The 15469-nt window shown below is 42.1% G+C and overlaps 1 protein-coding gene across 1 annotated transcript; it reads right to left on the bottom strand.

The window, feature by feature from the left end:
* Positions 1–2574: 2574 nt before the first annotated feature.
* Positions 2575–13696, bottom strand: ap3m2 (adaptor related protein complex 3 subunit mu 2). Its single transcript, XM_064970859.1, has 9 exons — positions 13575–13696; positions 12809–13086; positions 11290–11461; positions 10858–10995; positions 10635–10720; positions 7426–7559; positions 5212–5419; positions 4845–4989; positions 2575–4119 (listed from the first exon to the last, which is right to left on the bottom strand). Exons 2-9 carry the CDS (start codon positions 13079–13081, stop codon positions 4019–4021), a joined length of 1257 nt encoding a protein of 418 aa, XP_064826931.1. The 5' UTR covers positions 13082–13086; positions 13575–13696; the 3' UTR covers positions 2575–4018.
* Positions 13697–15469: the final 1773 nt, after the last annotated feature.

Here is a 15469-nt window from a genome sequence, read left to right as displayed (position 1 = left end):
CAAATTGAGAAAAATGCCGAGTTCTATAATGGCGATCCCTCCCCACGAGGAGGGGGCTTTGTTTGTCCTGTATGAATGAGAAAGGGAGTTTCGTTGATGCCCGCGACCGAGCTCTTTGTTCTGCAGTCAGACTCATTAAACTGAAATGTTTTAACTGAGTCGATACACCCGGTGTAGCTAAATTGTTTCTCCACGGCAGCAGGCCTACGCCGACGTTGAATCACGCTCACGTTGAATCACTGCGGTAGCATTTTGTTTCATATTTTGCATATACAAAGATAGGATACACTCAGAAATGTATAATTATTCTTTCTAATTGAACGTGCTTTGACGACTTATCAGCCCCCCTAATATTGTCAACGTGTCTGGAATTCGAATGACATGAAGAAGATGCTTTTCAGTTGTGCAAATCCGCAGATGAGGTGAAGACTTTATTTTTGCGATAGGCAACCCACTAGTTACTTTCTTACTTTAGTTTTGCAATGTTGTCAGTCGTCCCAAACATGGTTACAAAGTCGTTATTATTGCAACATTAGTCACAACCACTATTCAGACGGAGCAGTGTGTCATTACGAGAACTTGGGACTAAGGTTCTATCTGCATTTTTAATTTAAAAAGTGTTTTTGGCATAGCCTTGTTTTATTCAATGTGCTCTACCTATATAGTACTTTAAATAACCCAATTCATGTTAAGTTCAAAAGAATACAATATATTTAAAAAAATGCTGACACCATTCAAACCAATGAGGGTTCGGTAATGTAAAGCCAATTATATGAGAATCATCGTTTTGCAAAATGAACCTTTTAGTCCCAAGCTCTCTGATACAAACCAATCACATGAAGTTTGACTTCATTTATTAGGCACGATAGAGACCTAAAAGTCTGGATATTGGGTGTCAATCTTCTACATCCAAGCCGAGGCTTCATCAACCCCTATTGTTGTCCAACAAAAATAAATACATCTACAACCTTTTTAGGAAGCCTATGCGTCATCAATGCAAATATATAGATGCCAAATGAAGTGCCTATGGACAGGTGTAACCATGCATACTGAGCGTAAATACAAGGTGAATTGTGAAATATTCGTTTATTTTTTTGTCTAGTTTGGTTGTCTGCAAAAAACAATATGCAACAAAAAAAAAAGAAATTATGCTGGAATGGAAAAATCGTTAAGAAAAAGCCTAAATATAGGCTATCCAATGAGACCTGACATGCTCGCTAATATTGGCCAAGCCACACAATTAGACACTATTTGGCAACGGGTATTAATTAGGCTACTTTCCTGTGAAAGTCTTGTGCAGAATCAGATGCAATGGCACGTTGCCACAATGCAACACGCGCTCCACTACCCTACTTCCCAAATAAGCACATGGCTTATTCAGCAATTTATACCGGGTGCTTTAACTGGAGGCAAACTCCAGCGCTGTACAAGACTGGTACACAGTCCCATTATTATAACCAACGATGGTTTAACTCGTGTATTAAACACTTTGTCAATAGTTTATTGAAGTGTCAGTTAAAGGGGTTGGAGGGGAAAAAATTTCAAATCGACTTTTCAAATATCAGCCCCGGGAGCAAATAGACAAGAACAATGATCAAAGGATAAAAAGTGAGACAAACATCAGATAAAACAATACACAATTGGATGGTATCAAAACATTTACATAAACCTCAATACCTGTCAAACAGAACACATCTGTTAAGGCATGTGTGAAGTCGCACACATTAAATAATGGGAGTTTATCAGTGGGCCCAATGTGTATTTGACTAATTGCTTTACTGATGAGATACTCACTTTCATTTGGTGGAATACACATCCAGATTTATTTCGACAACAAGCTGTTAGGCTATTGGAAAGGCTGATGGCCACAGAAAGGAAAGAGAGAAATATCTCAAGAGATAGGATACATACCACGTTTGACGGGTGGGTCTTTAAATCCCTCGATTTTTTTTTTATACCTTAGATAAAGTTTATAAAAATAAAACAGCATAAACTCCCCCTTCAAAGGCAAAGCAAAAGTCTAGATATTATTATTGAAAAGTTGTTCGAAGGTGAATTGTGAGAAAAATTGTGCAAAAATTGCAGTGGAACAGTAACATAAAAAGCAACTCAACTCCCAGAATAAAAACAAAACGTAGCCAATAAACTTTGAGAAAATGCGCGATTCTTTTGCACAGTTTTTCACTTAGTGACTCGTTGAAGGTCCGAGGTCTGGTTAGAGTTAAAAGACGAAGAAAATAATAGCAGAAAACGTTGTGGAGCGGTTAAAGTGATCAGCAAATTACGGAGTGGAGTTCGATACACACAGTGGAACAACAGGGTTAACGCTTCTCCCTATGACGCCATTCTCATCTCAGACAGTACACATTTTTACGTTTTACACACAAACCCTCAAAATGATGAAAATTGGTATTTGCCATGATGTCATTTCCCACATAATAGTAACTGGTGTGGGCTATTTATCGAACTGTTAAGTTTGGAATATCTGTGGAATTCAAAGATCGAATCATTTGAGAGGAATGTTCATTGTAGCCTACCCATGATGTGGGATAGAAAAGAAGCACAACCCACAACGTGTGTTTACCATTTAGTTCATCAAACCAAAAACATTAAAAGTTCCCATACATCTTCATTAATGGCCTCTCATAACACTCAAGATATCATGACAGAAATGTGTTTGAAGTTACAGACATGTAGAAACATGTGGCTCTTGAAGTTGGTAACAGCCATATCGATCTACACCGACTACATTGTAGTCGTTACAAAGTATCCACTAACTGAGAGGACCCAAATTAACCCGATAATTCAGGGTATATCATATCAATTCTTAAATCTTTAATATCATACCATTGTAAAACTCAAAAGTTTGAATTAATTTGACAGACACACAAACAAAAGCTGCAAACACAAACCTTTAACATTCATGACAGGGCAACCCATCGTTATCAAACGGTAGTATGTCAGTCAGTATGGAGTAATAAAGATCAATCTGTGCTGCATTATATAATAGGGCTATATAGTATAGGCTTGTGCTTGGATCAGGATTCAGTCCCTGATCAATCATTGGTCAATAAATAATCATTTAAAAAAAAAAGGTCATCAAGAGTGATTAAGGTGGACAAAACTTCAGGTAGGCCACAGCAAAGTGCTCAACATGACACCTGACGTGATATAAAGAGAGAAAAGCAGTAACATATCACCCGCATAACACAACCGTTAGATTTGATATGGAAGGACATGGTTACACATACAGTATTAACTGATGATAAAACAATGAATATGGTTGTGCATAATTCAGGGGAAGGGATTTCATGTCACATTCTCAAACTCTAATGTGTTGACTTCAGTGTTGATGACAGACAGGCAAACAGACAAATCCATAAACATGGTTCAGAGGACTGAGAAGAAAAATTCAGGAAACAGGGAGTTTCGGGAATAAGTGAGGGTAGAAAATACCAAGGGGGCCGAGGAATAACATAGGAATGTAATAGAAGTAGCACCAGGAGTGTTTCCAGGCCATGTGACCTGACCAGAAGAAACTCTGGGCAATGTTGATGATAAGGAATAGATTGAAGCATGAGGAAAAAGGGTACTAGCAGTAGACTGTAGTGACACATGAGGGAAGCACAAACTGTTTTGCCTGCCATTCTCACTCAGAAGAGGAACTCAAAAGGATAGCAAAGAGATTGGAAAGAGAACCAGAAATGACAACAGATACCCATTTTAGGCCTGCTACAAAAGCAGTAGCTACGCTGAGACTGGTAACCTCATAACTAACACATTTGACAGTGCAAACAACTCCATTAAAAACAGGATTTTGTGTGTCGTGTCACACATTCTGCAGTAGTTCAGTTAGACAGCAGAGCCTCCAGTTTGTGAGGATAAATCCTGAAATGCATTTACACAGGGAATGCATCATAGCCACACACAACCCCCCCCTATCCCCCCTCCATCTGAAACCACCTCCTATCTGTTGTACAGTAGTGGTGCAGAGGCCAGAGAGTGACGAGTCAAGCCTCTATGTCCGGACCTGGAATTTGCCAGCTTTGGTCATGTACTTGATGCCTTTGAATGGCTTGTACTTCTCCCCGTACATATCCAACCGATTCACCTTCAGTCCTGGAGAAGAACAAGGAAATTAAAAAGGAGAAAAGGTGTCACATTGCTATTCAAAATGTATTTCTACAGAAAGTCACATAAAATCGTTGATTTGGTCACTGCAAGGGTCGCAAGATACACGTAACCCCCTTTTGGAAACAGATACAAACCTCTGAAGATCAGATAGATTAAATAGAGATTGAGTATGTTGTTTCCATCTAATGGGAAAAGGTGTCACTGTGAATGAGCTGTGTGGATGTCATGTGATTGTCTGCTGAGCATGCTTTGTAATATGGAGTTAGTAGATCGAATATTAATAAGATCTGATCTAGGGTTAGATATCTATTTAGTCCCTGAAATGATTATGGGTCAAGTAAACTGATACTAAATCAGCTGCTAAGTGGCAACGTCTACTCTAGAGTGTAATAAACAATTATGATAAAGGTGTGTGTATATTACCAATCATCTGTGGGGGTTCTTATATTAGTCTGTTAAACACAATTGTGTAATGTATTTTTGTTGTTGTTGCATATACCAACTTCCACTGAGACACCTGCGGGGAGCGGGGTCACGGCCAGGGTCACCATTGTACAGCCCCTCTGGAGCAATTAGGATTAAGTGCCTTGCTCAAGGGCAGAGCAAATTATTTTTTACCTTGTCAGCTCCAGTATTCGAACCAGCAACCTTTCGGTTACTGGCCCAACACTCTAACCTCGAAGCTACCTGTGTGTGTGTGTGTGTTTTACCAGAGAGGGCCGACTGTTGGATCTTGAACTGGATGTTGATGGTGGGGTTCTCGTCTGGCTTGGAGGCCCCTGCCTGCAGGCTCATAGAGCCTTTTAGACTCGGTAGTTTCTGAGGGTTGATCTTACCCACGTCCCACGACAGGAGCTGCATAGGGACAACACAATATCCTCACAATGTTATTACCCCACATAGGGAGAAGGGTATAATTATGAATACACAGAGGTGGGTGGGGGGAGAAATCAACCATTCCATGGAATGTATGACCACTGACCCTTGTAAGTTTACAGCATACACCACCACCTGGTCGGGTTAATCCATATCGGCACACACGCACGCATACATGCACTCCCTTCCCCACCACCTTACCTTAGTGACAGGGTCGAAGGTGTATGTCCCCTGGGTGGGGTTGAGGTTGGTGTTGAGAACTCCGCGGGGCAGCTGGCTGCTGACCAGAACAGCCTCTACTCCCTTCCCCATGGTCTGCTTGGGGCCCAGGGTCAGCTCAAAGCGGCCCTGAGAACTACCCTCCCTGAACGTGATGTTGTGCTTGACGTACACTGGGATGGCCACCAGACTGAGGGGCAGACACAGAGAGTGTCAGAATAACACAGGTAGGACAGACACCGAGACAAAAACATCCCAGAGCACACTGAACAAAATGTGCCAGTGACTAGGACTAAATTAAACAAGTGAATCATTTGCTGCTCAGATGTCAGTTTGTTATTACAACTTTTAAAAAAAAAAGTGAAACTTCTTACTAAAAATGTGGAAATACAAATGTAAACTATCAGGGTCATACTGGCGTTGGTGACAAATATCGCAAAAACCAGAAGAGATAATGATCCAATCTATACCAAGACACGTACAGTACTGCACTACATTCCTAAAAACTATACTACTTACATCTAATGCTTTGTCAAATGGATGTTTTGAGAATAAAAAGATCCATTTAATAATTCATGTAAACATTCAACCAAACACGGGTCTTCATCTAGCTAACACTTTGAAACAACTCTAGTTTTGGGTCGAGTCACAACTACAATGTCAATTTACTTTGAAATACCTTGCTGACCTTAATGGGTGGAGACTAAAATTAAGACAATGACAAGAAAAAGTAAACATTCAGAAAATGGGAAGCAAGCAGACGTGTGTGTTATGCCTTAAGCACATGCACAACATGGCCAAGACTATGTGGACACCCCTTCAAATTAGTGGATTTGTCTATTTCAGCCACACCAGATGCTGACAGGTATATAAAATTGAGCACACAGCAATGCAACGTCCCATGACAAACTTTGGCAGTAGAATGGCCCGTACTGAAGAGCTCAGAAACTTTCAATGTGGCACCATCATAGGATGCCAACTTTCCAACAAGTCAGTTTGACAAATTTATGCCCTGCTAGAGCTGCCCTGGTCAACTGTAAGTGCTGTTATTGTGTAGCGGAAACGTCTAGGAACAACAACGGCTCAGTCGCGAAGTGGTAGGGCACACAAGCTCACAGAATGAGAACGCCAAGTACTGAAACGCATAAAAATCATCTATCCTCAGTTGCAACACTCTCTACCGAGATCCAAATTGCCTCTGGAAGCAACAGCAGCACAATAACTGTTCATCAGGAGCTTCATGAAACGGGTTTCCATGGCCGTGCAGCCGCACATAAGCATAAGATAACCATGCGTAATGCCAAGCGTTGGTTGGAGTGGTGTAAAGCTCGCTGCTATTGGACTCTGGAGCAGTAGAAACGCTTCACCATCTGGCAGTCCGATGGACGAATCTGGGTTTGGTGGATGCCAGGAGAACGCTACCTGTTCGAATGCATAGTGCCAACTAAAGTTTAGCGGGGGAGGAATAATGGTCTGGGGCCGACTTTCATGGTTCGGGTTAGGCCCCTTAGTTCCAGTGAAGGGAAATCTTAGCGCTACTGCATACAATGACATTCTAGAAGCGAGGTCCATACAGAATTGGTTTGTTGAGATCGGTGTGGGACATGCAGAAAGACAATGATCCAAGACACAATCAAGTCAACATGAAAATGGTCCAAAAGCAACAAATTTGAAGTTTTGGAATGGCCTAGTCAAAGTCCAGACATAATCCCAATTAAGATGATGTGGCAGGACTTGAAACGAGCAGTTCATGCTTGAAAATCCACAAATGTCAATGAGTTAAAGAAGTTAACTCATTGACAAGAGTGGGCCAAAAGTCCTCCACAGCGATGTGAGACTGATCAACTTCTACAGGAGGCATTTGGTTGCAGTCATTGCAGCTAAAGGTGGCACAACCAGTTATTGAGTGTAAGGGGCAATTACTTTTTCACACAAGGGAATTGGATTTTGCATAACTTTGTTAAATAAGTATCTTTGTTTTGTTATTTGTAAACTTATGTTCCCTTTACCATTACCACATCTTTTTGGTTGAAGATCTGATAACATCCAGTATAAAAAAATATATACATAAATGGAGAAAATCAGAAAAAAACGGGACAAATACTAGTTAAGGCACTGTATGTGGTATAATATTTTAAAGCCAGTGTAAAGCCTGAGAAACAGAGCAGAAGACTAGAGGAGAACAGAGCTACTGACTTCTGGGAGCTGACGTGGTAGGAGAGCAGCCGGAAGTTTCCATCTGGGGGGATGAAGGAGAGGATCCTCTCCGCTTCCCAGCGCTTGAACCTCACACACGGGTGGAAGCTCACATCATCCAGCAGACGAGGGTTCTGTGACAGGATCAAACAGGGGTATCAAGACAGAGAGACAGAGAGTGGGAGTGACAGAAACTGATAGGACCATTTTGACACAGTTAACTTCAGTATGTCATACAGAGAGGCAGAGAGTGATTGGCTATTTGCAGGGGACAGGATTGGAGATAAACGATTGGCTACAGCGGATCCGGCTCGCCAGCCCATTCAATCTGTTCAGCAGGAGGTTTGAGTAAAAAAATGTATAATAAAAAAATTCTAATAAATAAAATAAATATATAGTACCAGTCAAAAGTTTGGACACACCTACTCATTGCTCAGCATATGTGGGAACTCCTTCAAGACTGTTGGAAAAGCATTTCTCATGAAGCTGGTTGAGAGAATGTCAAGAGTGTGCAAAGCTGTCATCAAGGCAAAGGGTGGCTACTTCAAAGTAGAATGTCAAATATTTTTGGGTTACTACATTACTCCGTGTTATTTCATAGTTTTGATGTCTTCACTATTATTCTACAATGTAGAAAATAGTCAAAATAAAGAAAAACCCTTGAATGAATAGGTCTCCCCAAACTTTTGACTGGTACTGTACATACATTCACACTCCTCTGCGTATTTATTTTGACTTCTACATTAATATGGATGCTACCATGATTACAGATATTCATGAACAAATCCTGAATAACTACGAGTGAGAAAGTTAGAGGCATAAACCCCCCCCCCAAAAAAAAATGCTAACCTCTGCTGTTATTGGCTGGTAATGGTAGGAGGTTTTAGGGGCATGATACACTATATATACACAAAAGTATAAAATCAAGCACACAGCCATGCAATCTCCATAGACAATCATTGACAGTAGAATTGCCTTACTGGAGAGCTCAATGACATTCAATGTGGCACAGTCATAGGATGCCACCTTTCCAACATGTCAGTTCTTAAAATGACTGCCCTGCTAGAGCTGCCGCAGTCAACTGTGTGTGCTGTTATTGTGAAGTGTGAAAGTCTAGGAGCAACAACGGCTCAGCTGTGAAGAGGTAGGCCACACAAGCTCACAGAACGGGACCGCAGAGTGCTGAAGCGCATAAAAATGGTCTGTCCTCAGTTGCAACACTAACTACAGAGTTCCAAACTGCCTCTGGAAGCAACGTCAGCACAAGAACTGTTCGTCGGGAGCTTCATGAAATTGGCTTCCATTTCCGAGCAGCCACACACAAGCCGAAGATCACCATGCGTAATGCCAAGCATTGTCTGGAGTGGTGTAAAGCTCGCCTCCATTGGACTCTGGAGCAGTGGAAACGTGTTCTCTGGAGTGATGAATCACGCTTCACCATCTGGCAGTCTGACAGACGAATCGAATTGGAACGCTGACTGCGAGCCTGGCCTAATCGCTCAAGATCAGTGCCCGACCTCACTAATGCTTTTGTGGCTGAATGGAAGCAAGTCCCTGCATTTAGTGGAAAGCCTTCCCAGAAGAGTGGAGGCTGTCATGGCAGCAACTCTATATTAAATGTCCATGATTTTGGAATGAGATGTTCAGGAAGCATTTTGTCATGTAGTATATTTGTGCATCTGTACTTTCCACTGATCATTAAACATGACTCATTCAGAATTATTCATAATCATGGTAGCATCAACATTAATGTAAAGTGTTCAGAAATAGATTCTAAATCAAATTTGTAATTACATTTTTTTTTATATTGACATACAAATTGGTGGTTACAGTCTTGTCCCATCGCTGCAACTCCCGTAAGGACTCAGGAGAGGCGAAGGTCGAGAGCCAATGCCTCCTCCAAAACACGACCCTGCCAAGCTGCACTGCTTCTTGACACAATGCTCACTTAACCCAGAAGCCAGCCGCTCCGATGTGTCAGAGGAAACACAGTACAACTGGCAACCGTGTCAGCGTGCATGAGCCCGGGCCGGCCACAGGAGTCCCATCGCGCTTTAGCGATAAGGACATCCCGGCTGGCCAAATCCTCCCCTAACCCGGATGATGCTAGGCCAATTGTGCACCCCATCATGGGTCTCCTGGTCGTGGCCGGCCTCGACACAGCCCGGGGTCGAACCCGGGTCTGCAGTGACTCCTCAATACCACTGCGCCCAAGATATTCTATTCATATTTACAATAAAAGTGACTACAAAATGACAATATATAATTGACCACTCATTTCTATTGGGCCCAATATATCCCAAAAGTTCTAAAAAAAATAAGTGAATTTGTCCAAATACTTATAACATCCTCAAAAATGGGGACTAGATACAAAATGCATTCATATCTAAAATGGTAAAACAGGTATGAAAATAGCACTACAAAAAGAAGGTGACATTCTGTACTGTCGCCTCATAAATAATTTGATCTCAAATACAAAATTATGGTGTGTAGAGACACATTTAAATATTATTTGTGATTAAAAAAATTAAAATAAACACTCTTGAACATCTTAAATTATACTGAACAAAAACGCAACAATTTCAACAATTTTACTGAGTTACAGTTCATATAAGGAAATCAGTCAACAGAAATCAATTCATTAGGCCCTCATCTATGGATTTCACATGACTGGGCAGGGGCGCTGCCATGGGTAGGGCTGGGAGGGCATAGGCCCACCCACTTGGGAGCCAGGCCCAGCTAATCAGAATGAGCTTTTCCCCACAAAAATGGATTTCTTACAGACAGAAATACTCCTCAGTTTCATCAGCTGCCGGGTGGCTGGTCTCAGACAATCCCGCAGGTGAAGAAGCCGGGTGTGGAGGTCCTGGGCTGGCGTGGTTACCCGTGGTCTGCGGTTGTGAGGTTGGTTGGACGTACTGCCAAATTCTCTAAAATGATGTTGGAGGCGGCTTATGGTAGAGAAATTACCAATTATCTGGGAACAGCTCTGGTGGTCATTCCTGCAGTCAGCATGCCAATTGCATAGTCCCTCAAAACTTGAGACATCTGTGGCATTGTGTTGGGTGACAGAATGCCCGTAATGCATTTGACGAAACAAATTGCCCCCCCCCCCCAAAATACGGAATTTCAAAATCACGATGTGGCCCTCGAGACAAAATGACTGCCCGCCCCTGGGCTAGAGAGACTGAGCGCAAGAGAGGACTCACCATGAACGAGAGAGTGAGGTCAGGCATGCCTGTTAATTTCACACAGGCATCAATCACCCCCTGGATCTCTGCTGTGATAGTGGAGCCTAACAGTGTGTGAGAGAAACAGAGAGATGGAGAGAGAGAACGACTCAATCAGAAAGTCATATTCTGTGTAGGTTATTTTTAAACGGGTCAGGATAGATTTACAGGAGAGCGTGATGGGGCATTATCCCTACCATACCTGATTTATCGATTATGGCATCAATCTCCTCCACTACATCAAAGTAGGCCTCGTTGTTTGTGTACTTCACTCCAGTGCGTCGCCATGGCACCACGGACAACTGGCCAGTAGGGAGCTGCTCCCCTACATTGGTACTGCCTACAAAACAACAGTCAAATATAATGACACACAAACAGGACGCACACATTCAGATAGTTGTGAGCAGTGACATGGGTCTAGATGCAAAGTTTAAAAACAAATCATAGCCAACTCCCACTGCCAATAATCTGTAAATAAATAGAACTATTGATGAACACATATCTCATGACTAGGGGCCAGAGTTTTTCCTGGTCAAGTTGCGTGGTGTAATACTAGGGTGTTGAGGTTGTTATTGTCAGGAAAAAGTGACGACATAGTGACTGTGCAGAGGCAAACTTGGTCATCTTCAGGTACCTGTGATGGTGTTGACCACTGTGCGCAGGATGGTGGGCGGCTTGATGAGCTCTTTGAGGATATTGGACTCTGTGGCCAGGGGGAAACCATTGTCCAGCATCTCCTCTAGTAGCTCATATACTACCACCACATTGTCCTTGATCGCTGCCTCCGTGCACACCCCAAAGTAGTCCTGACAACAGGGAGGGAGGGAGTGAGAGGCCAGGGGAGGGAGGGATCAGTTGAGGGAATGGAGAGTGAGAAGAGATTTTTAACAAAATGAATTACAACATTTTAAAAAGTAACACTTTAACTTAACAATAAGACAATCAGTAACTCAAAGAAACAGTTGGATTACATTGCAAGGTAGACTTAGGGTGCATTCGTAAATTCCCTCTGGCCATCTACTCCGAATTCAAAGCACTCTCGTTTGAGTGTGCCAGAGCGCAGAATAACTGATGCATTTACGAACGCTCAACACCCGTTGAATATATGGCCGGTGTCAGTAAACGTCAGCAAAAAGCGTAATTAAATTGTTGCCAGCAGCACAGTTAGTCACCAAAGCTCTGGATAACATGAAAACAGACTAACCAGCTCTGCTAGGGTGAAAGAACTGGTCAGAGTGAGGTGTTCTCTCATTTATGTCTGGAAGTAGCTAGCTAACTTTAGTCAGTTAAAACCTCTACGGGATTAGTGTCCCTAACCCAGGACAGTTGTTGCTCAATTTGCGATAATGTGACTAGAATGACTTTGTAAACAGCTAATTCCGGGACATAGACATGTCTATGGGCAGAAAGAGCAAAAAAATGCCATGCTATTGTTTGAGGATAGTGCACAACAAAACACTTATCACGACAACTGGTTTGATACATTCACCTCTGAAGTTAAATAATGTACTTGCATTCTTGCTCTGATTTGTCATCCTGAGGGTCCCAGAGATAAAAAAATTAAACAGTTTTGCTTGATAAAATTGATTTTTATATTTAAATGTAGGAACTGGGTTCTACAGTTTGACCCCACTCCCCAAAACCTTTTGCACACACACTCTTGTGAACAACACCTAAATTACACCTAGAATGCTATCCCAATGCATGGCCTTTCTCTAGCATGTCAAAGATGATTGAACAAAAACAAAAAATATATAAAAAAATGTTTTTTGTTTGTTTGTATTATCTTTTACCAGATCTAATGTGCTATATTCTACTACATAAATTTCACATTTTCACAGGTGTTTCCTTCCACAAGTGTTTCCTTTCAAATGGTATCAAGCATATGCTTATCCTTGCTTCAGGTACTGAGCTACCGACAGAGTTGGGAATGTCATTTTATGCGAAAATTGAAAAAAAAAAAAGTGTGAGAGCAAAAGGCTCTGAATTTATGAACTGACAATCTGACAACTCTCTGAATTTACAAACGCCCTGAGCACATGGAGCGCACTTGGCACTCTAGAGTGAATTTAGGAACGCACCAAGGTGATTAACAACCTGAACATGTGAAAGTGAATGGACGAAAAGTAAGTATACCAAGTCCAAGTACAAACCTGGAATGTATCAACCACCCTGTGTAAGAACTCAATGACAAAGAGCGGCGGCACCTCGCTCTGAATAACTGCCACAAAGTAAATACGGTGCCTTAGCACACTGATGAGGTAGTGGTGGGGGGTCGGGATGACTGGGGGCACGTTCTCCGGCTCGCTGGCGCGCTCTTGCGCCTCGAAAAAGTAGTCGCACACCGAGCGGCTCACAACGCTCTTCCAGTGCTTCTCCAGGAAAATGTCCCCCGAGGAGTTCACGAGGAACAGGCTGTGGATCATTTTGGCTGGAGGGTGAGACAGAAAAATAACAAATATTTAGCTAGCGACTCAAACGATTCTAGCCATACCATCCTTGCAGTTGGAATACAATATAAATTTGAGTTACATAGCGCTTGTGGTACTCTCAATATAGACATACATCTATGATGAGTGACAATTTAACTTGTGATGTGGAGAAAGGGATAGGACAGGTCACAGGCGACACCGTTTCATTAAATATTCGGCTGTACTATCAGGTTCCGCCGTGGACGGCCGTAATATCAGTAGGCCTGCACACGAACCTGTGAAATAAGATGACTACAGAGGATTGTGATATATGGTGTTTTACTGGAAGATATGCTTGCCTCTGTATTCTTACAACATCCCCTCCTCACCGTTGTCTTGTGACAGCAGGCGAGCGCCGTCATACAGCGATGATGAAAACGGAATTATTCATGGCTTGCGCTCAATATTTTAGTGCTATTCCTTATATTTATAACGTGTAATTACTTACCGGTGTCAATCTATTTGTGTTTTCGTCTCGCTTTCGTCTTTTTTCAATGAAAGATTTAGAGAAGGCCGTCGCTTGTTCTCAGTTAGCTGGCCTGAATGACGAGAAATCTGACACCAGAAAGGACCAATCGGAGACGAAACAAAGCAAGAATGCCCTCCTCTTCCAAATAGTGATTGGTCCATAGTGCGGCTGTTCGTGCCTGTCAGTACCACTTGGAACTCAATTGTAATTGGACAACGCCCAGTACACACAGGCTGAACATGCACCTTGATTGGCTAAACGGCACCGTCGTGTCTGACATTTTGTGTCAAGACATCGTCCACGGATCATATCAGATTTCATTTTGTGGGTACATTTTGTGGATACAAAATATATATATTTCCAATTAATAAAATGTAATGGAAAATAATTTACTTGGTTACACTGAAACCACCATGTATCTAATCTATCAAACCCATAGGAGGGGTAAAATCTATATATTTTTTTAAGTGTAGGCTTTTTGAATATACATGTATATATAATTTACATCATTGGCACTTACGTACTGTATGTGAAATGGAGATAAATTGGCCTACTGTTAAATCAGAATATAATTGGTCCCTTTGGTAGTGTTTTCCATATGTGAGTCTGTAAATATGATACATTGGATAATGGACTCACTCATATTGAAGATGTCTTATCAAGTAGATAGCTGTTTATGGGGGTGATTGGCAATTTTCTTCAAATTGATCCTTTAAATGGATGCCAAATATGTATTTGCATTCAGTCTGACCTTTTGCAGTCACAGACTGGCAAGTCAGTTAAGAACAAATTCTTATTTACAATAATAGCCTACCCCGCCAAACCCGGACGGTGGGACTCCCAATCACGCCCGGATGTGATGCAGCCTGGATTCAAACCAGGTACTGCAGTGATGCCTCTTGCACTGAGATGCAGTGTCTTAGATCACTGCACCACTTTGGAGCCTAACATGTAAAGTGTTGGTCCCATGTTACATGAGCTGAAATAAAAGATCCCATGTGTTTCATATACACAAAAAAAGCTTATTTCTCTCAAATGTTGTGCACAAATTTGTTTACATCCCTGTTAGTGAGCATTTCTCCTTTGCCAAGATAATACATCCACCTGACAGGTGTAGCTTCTTCTTCAGTGGTGTTTATCGCCACCCTATGAGACTCCCAACCACGGCCGGTTATAATACAGCCTGGATTCGAATCAGGGTGTCTGTAGTGACGCCTCCAGCACTGAGATGCAGTGCCTAAGACCACTGCGCCACAAAATCCTGCCAGCCTGTCCCGTTTCTCTTAAAAAAGATAAAATATTCGAGACTGTCTAATGACGTTCTACTCAATATACTCTTTACACTCATTTCCTGTATCCCCTTCTCCCTCATACTAGATCTCAGCCTCTCTCTTTCTCTCTGATACTGCCCACACTGTATCAATACATGCTCCAATGTCTCTGTTTCCTGGCAACAATCACACTTTCCTGTTGGATGATTTCCTATCACATTTAAGGACTTATTCAACTGGCTGTGTCCCACCCTTAATGTTGTAAAAATAGCCTCCCCAACTTCCCTCTGTACTTTAAATAAATGCCTGCTCTTAGTTTCTCTATTCCACTGCTCCTGCCATCTCTGCAACATCACTGTCCATATCAGGCTTTTTGCCTCTGCCTTGCTTATTGAAACTACAACATCGCCACTTCTAAGTGCTTGTTTAGCCAGTACATCAACTGCCTTATTCCCCTCCACCCCCACATGGGCTGGGACCCAAGTAAATCTGATCTGTATATCCATCTGTCTAATCCTGCCATGGGCTTGTAGCACCTCACAAAGCAGGTCTTGTCTGCTACATGACCTAAAGGGCTGTAGATTCATTAACACTGCACATGAA

The sequence above is a fragment of the Oncorhynchus masou genome, chromosome 1 (assembly GCF_036934945.1).
Source record: "Oncorhynchus masou masou isolate Uvic2021 chromosome 1, UVic_Omas_1.1, whole genome shotgun sequence".
NCBI classification, from domain to species: Eukaryota; Metazoa; Chordata; class Actinopteri; order Salmoniformes; family Salmonidae; genus Oncorhynchus; species Oncorhynchus masou.
The sequence above is the reverse complement of the archived record's forward strand: the minus strand, read 5'-3'. Positions and strand labels throughout refer to the sequence as shown.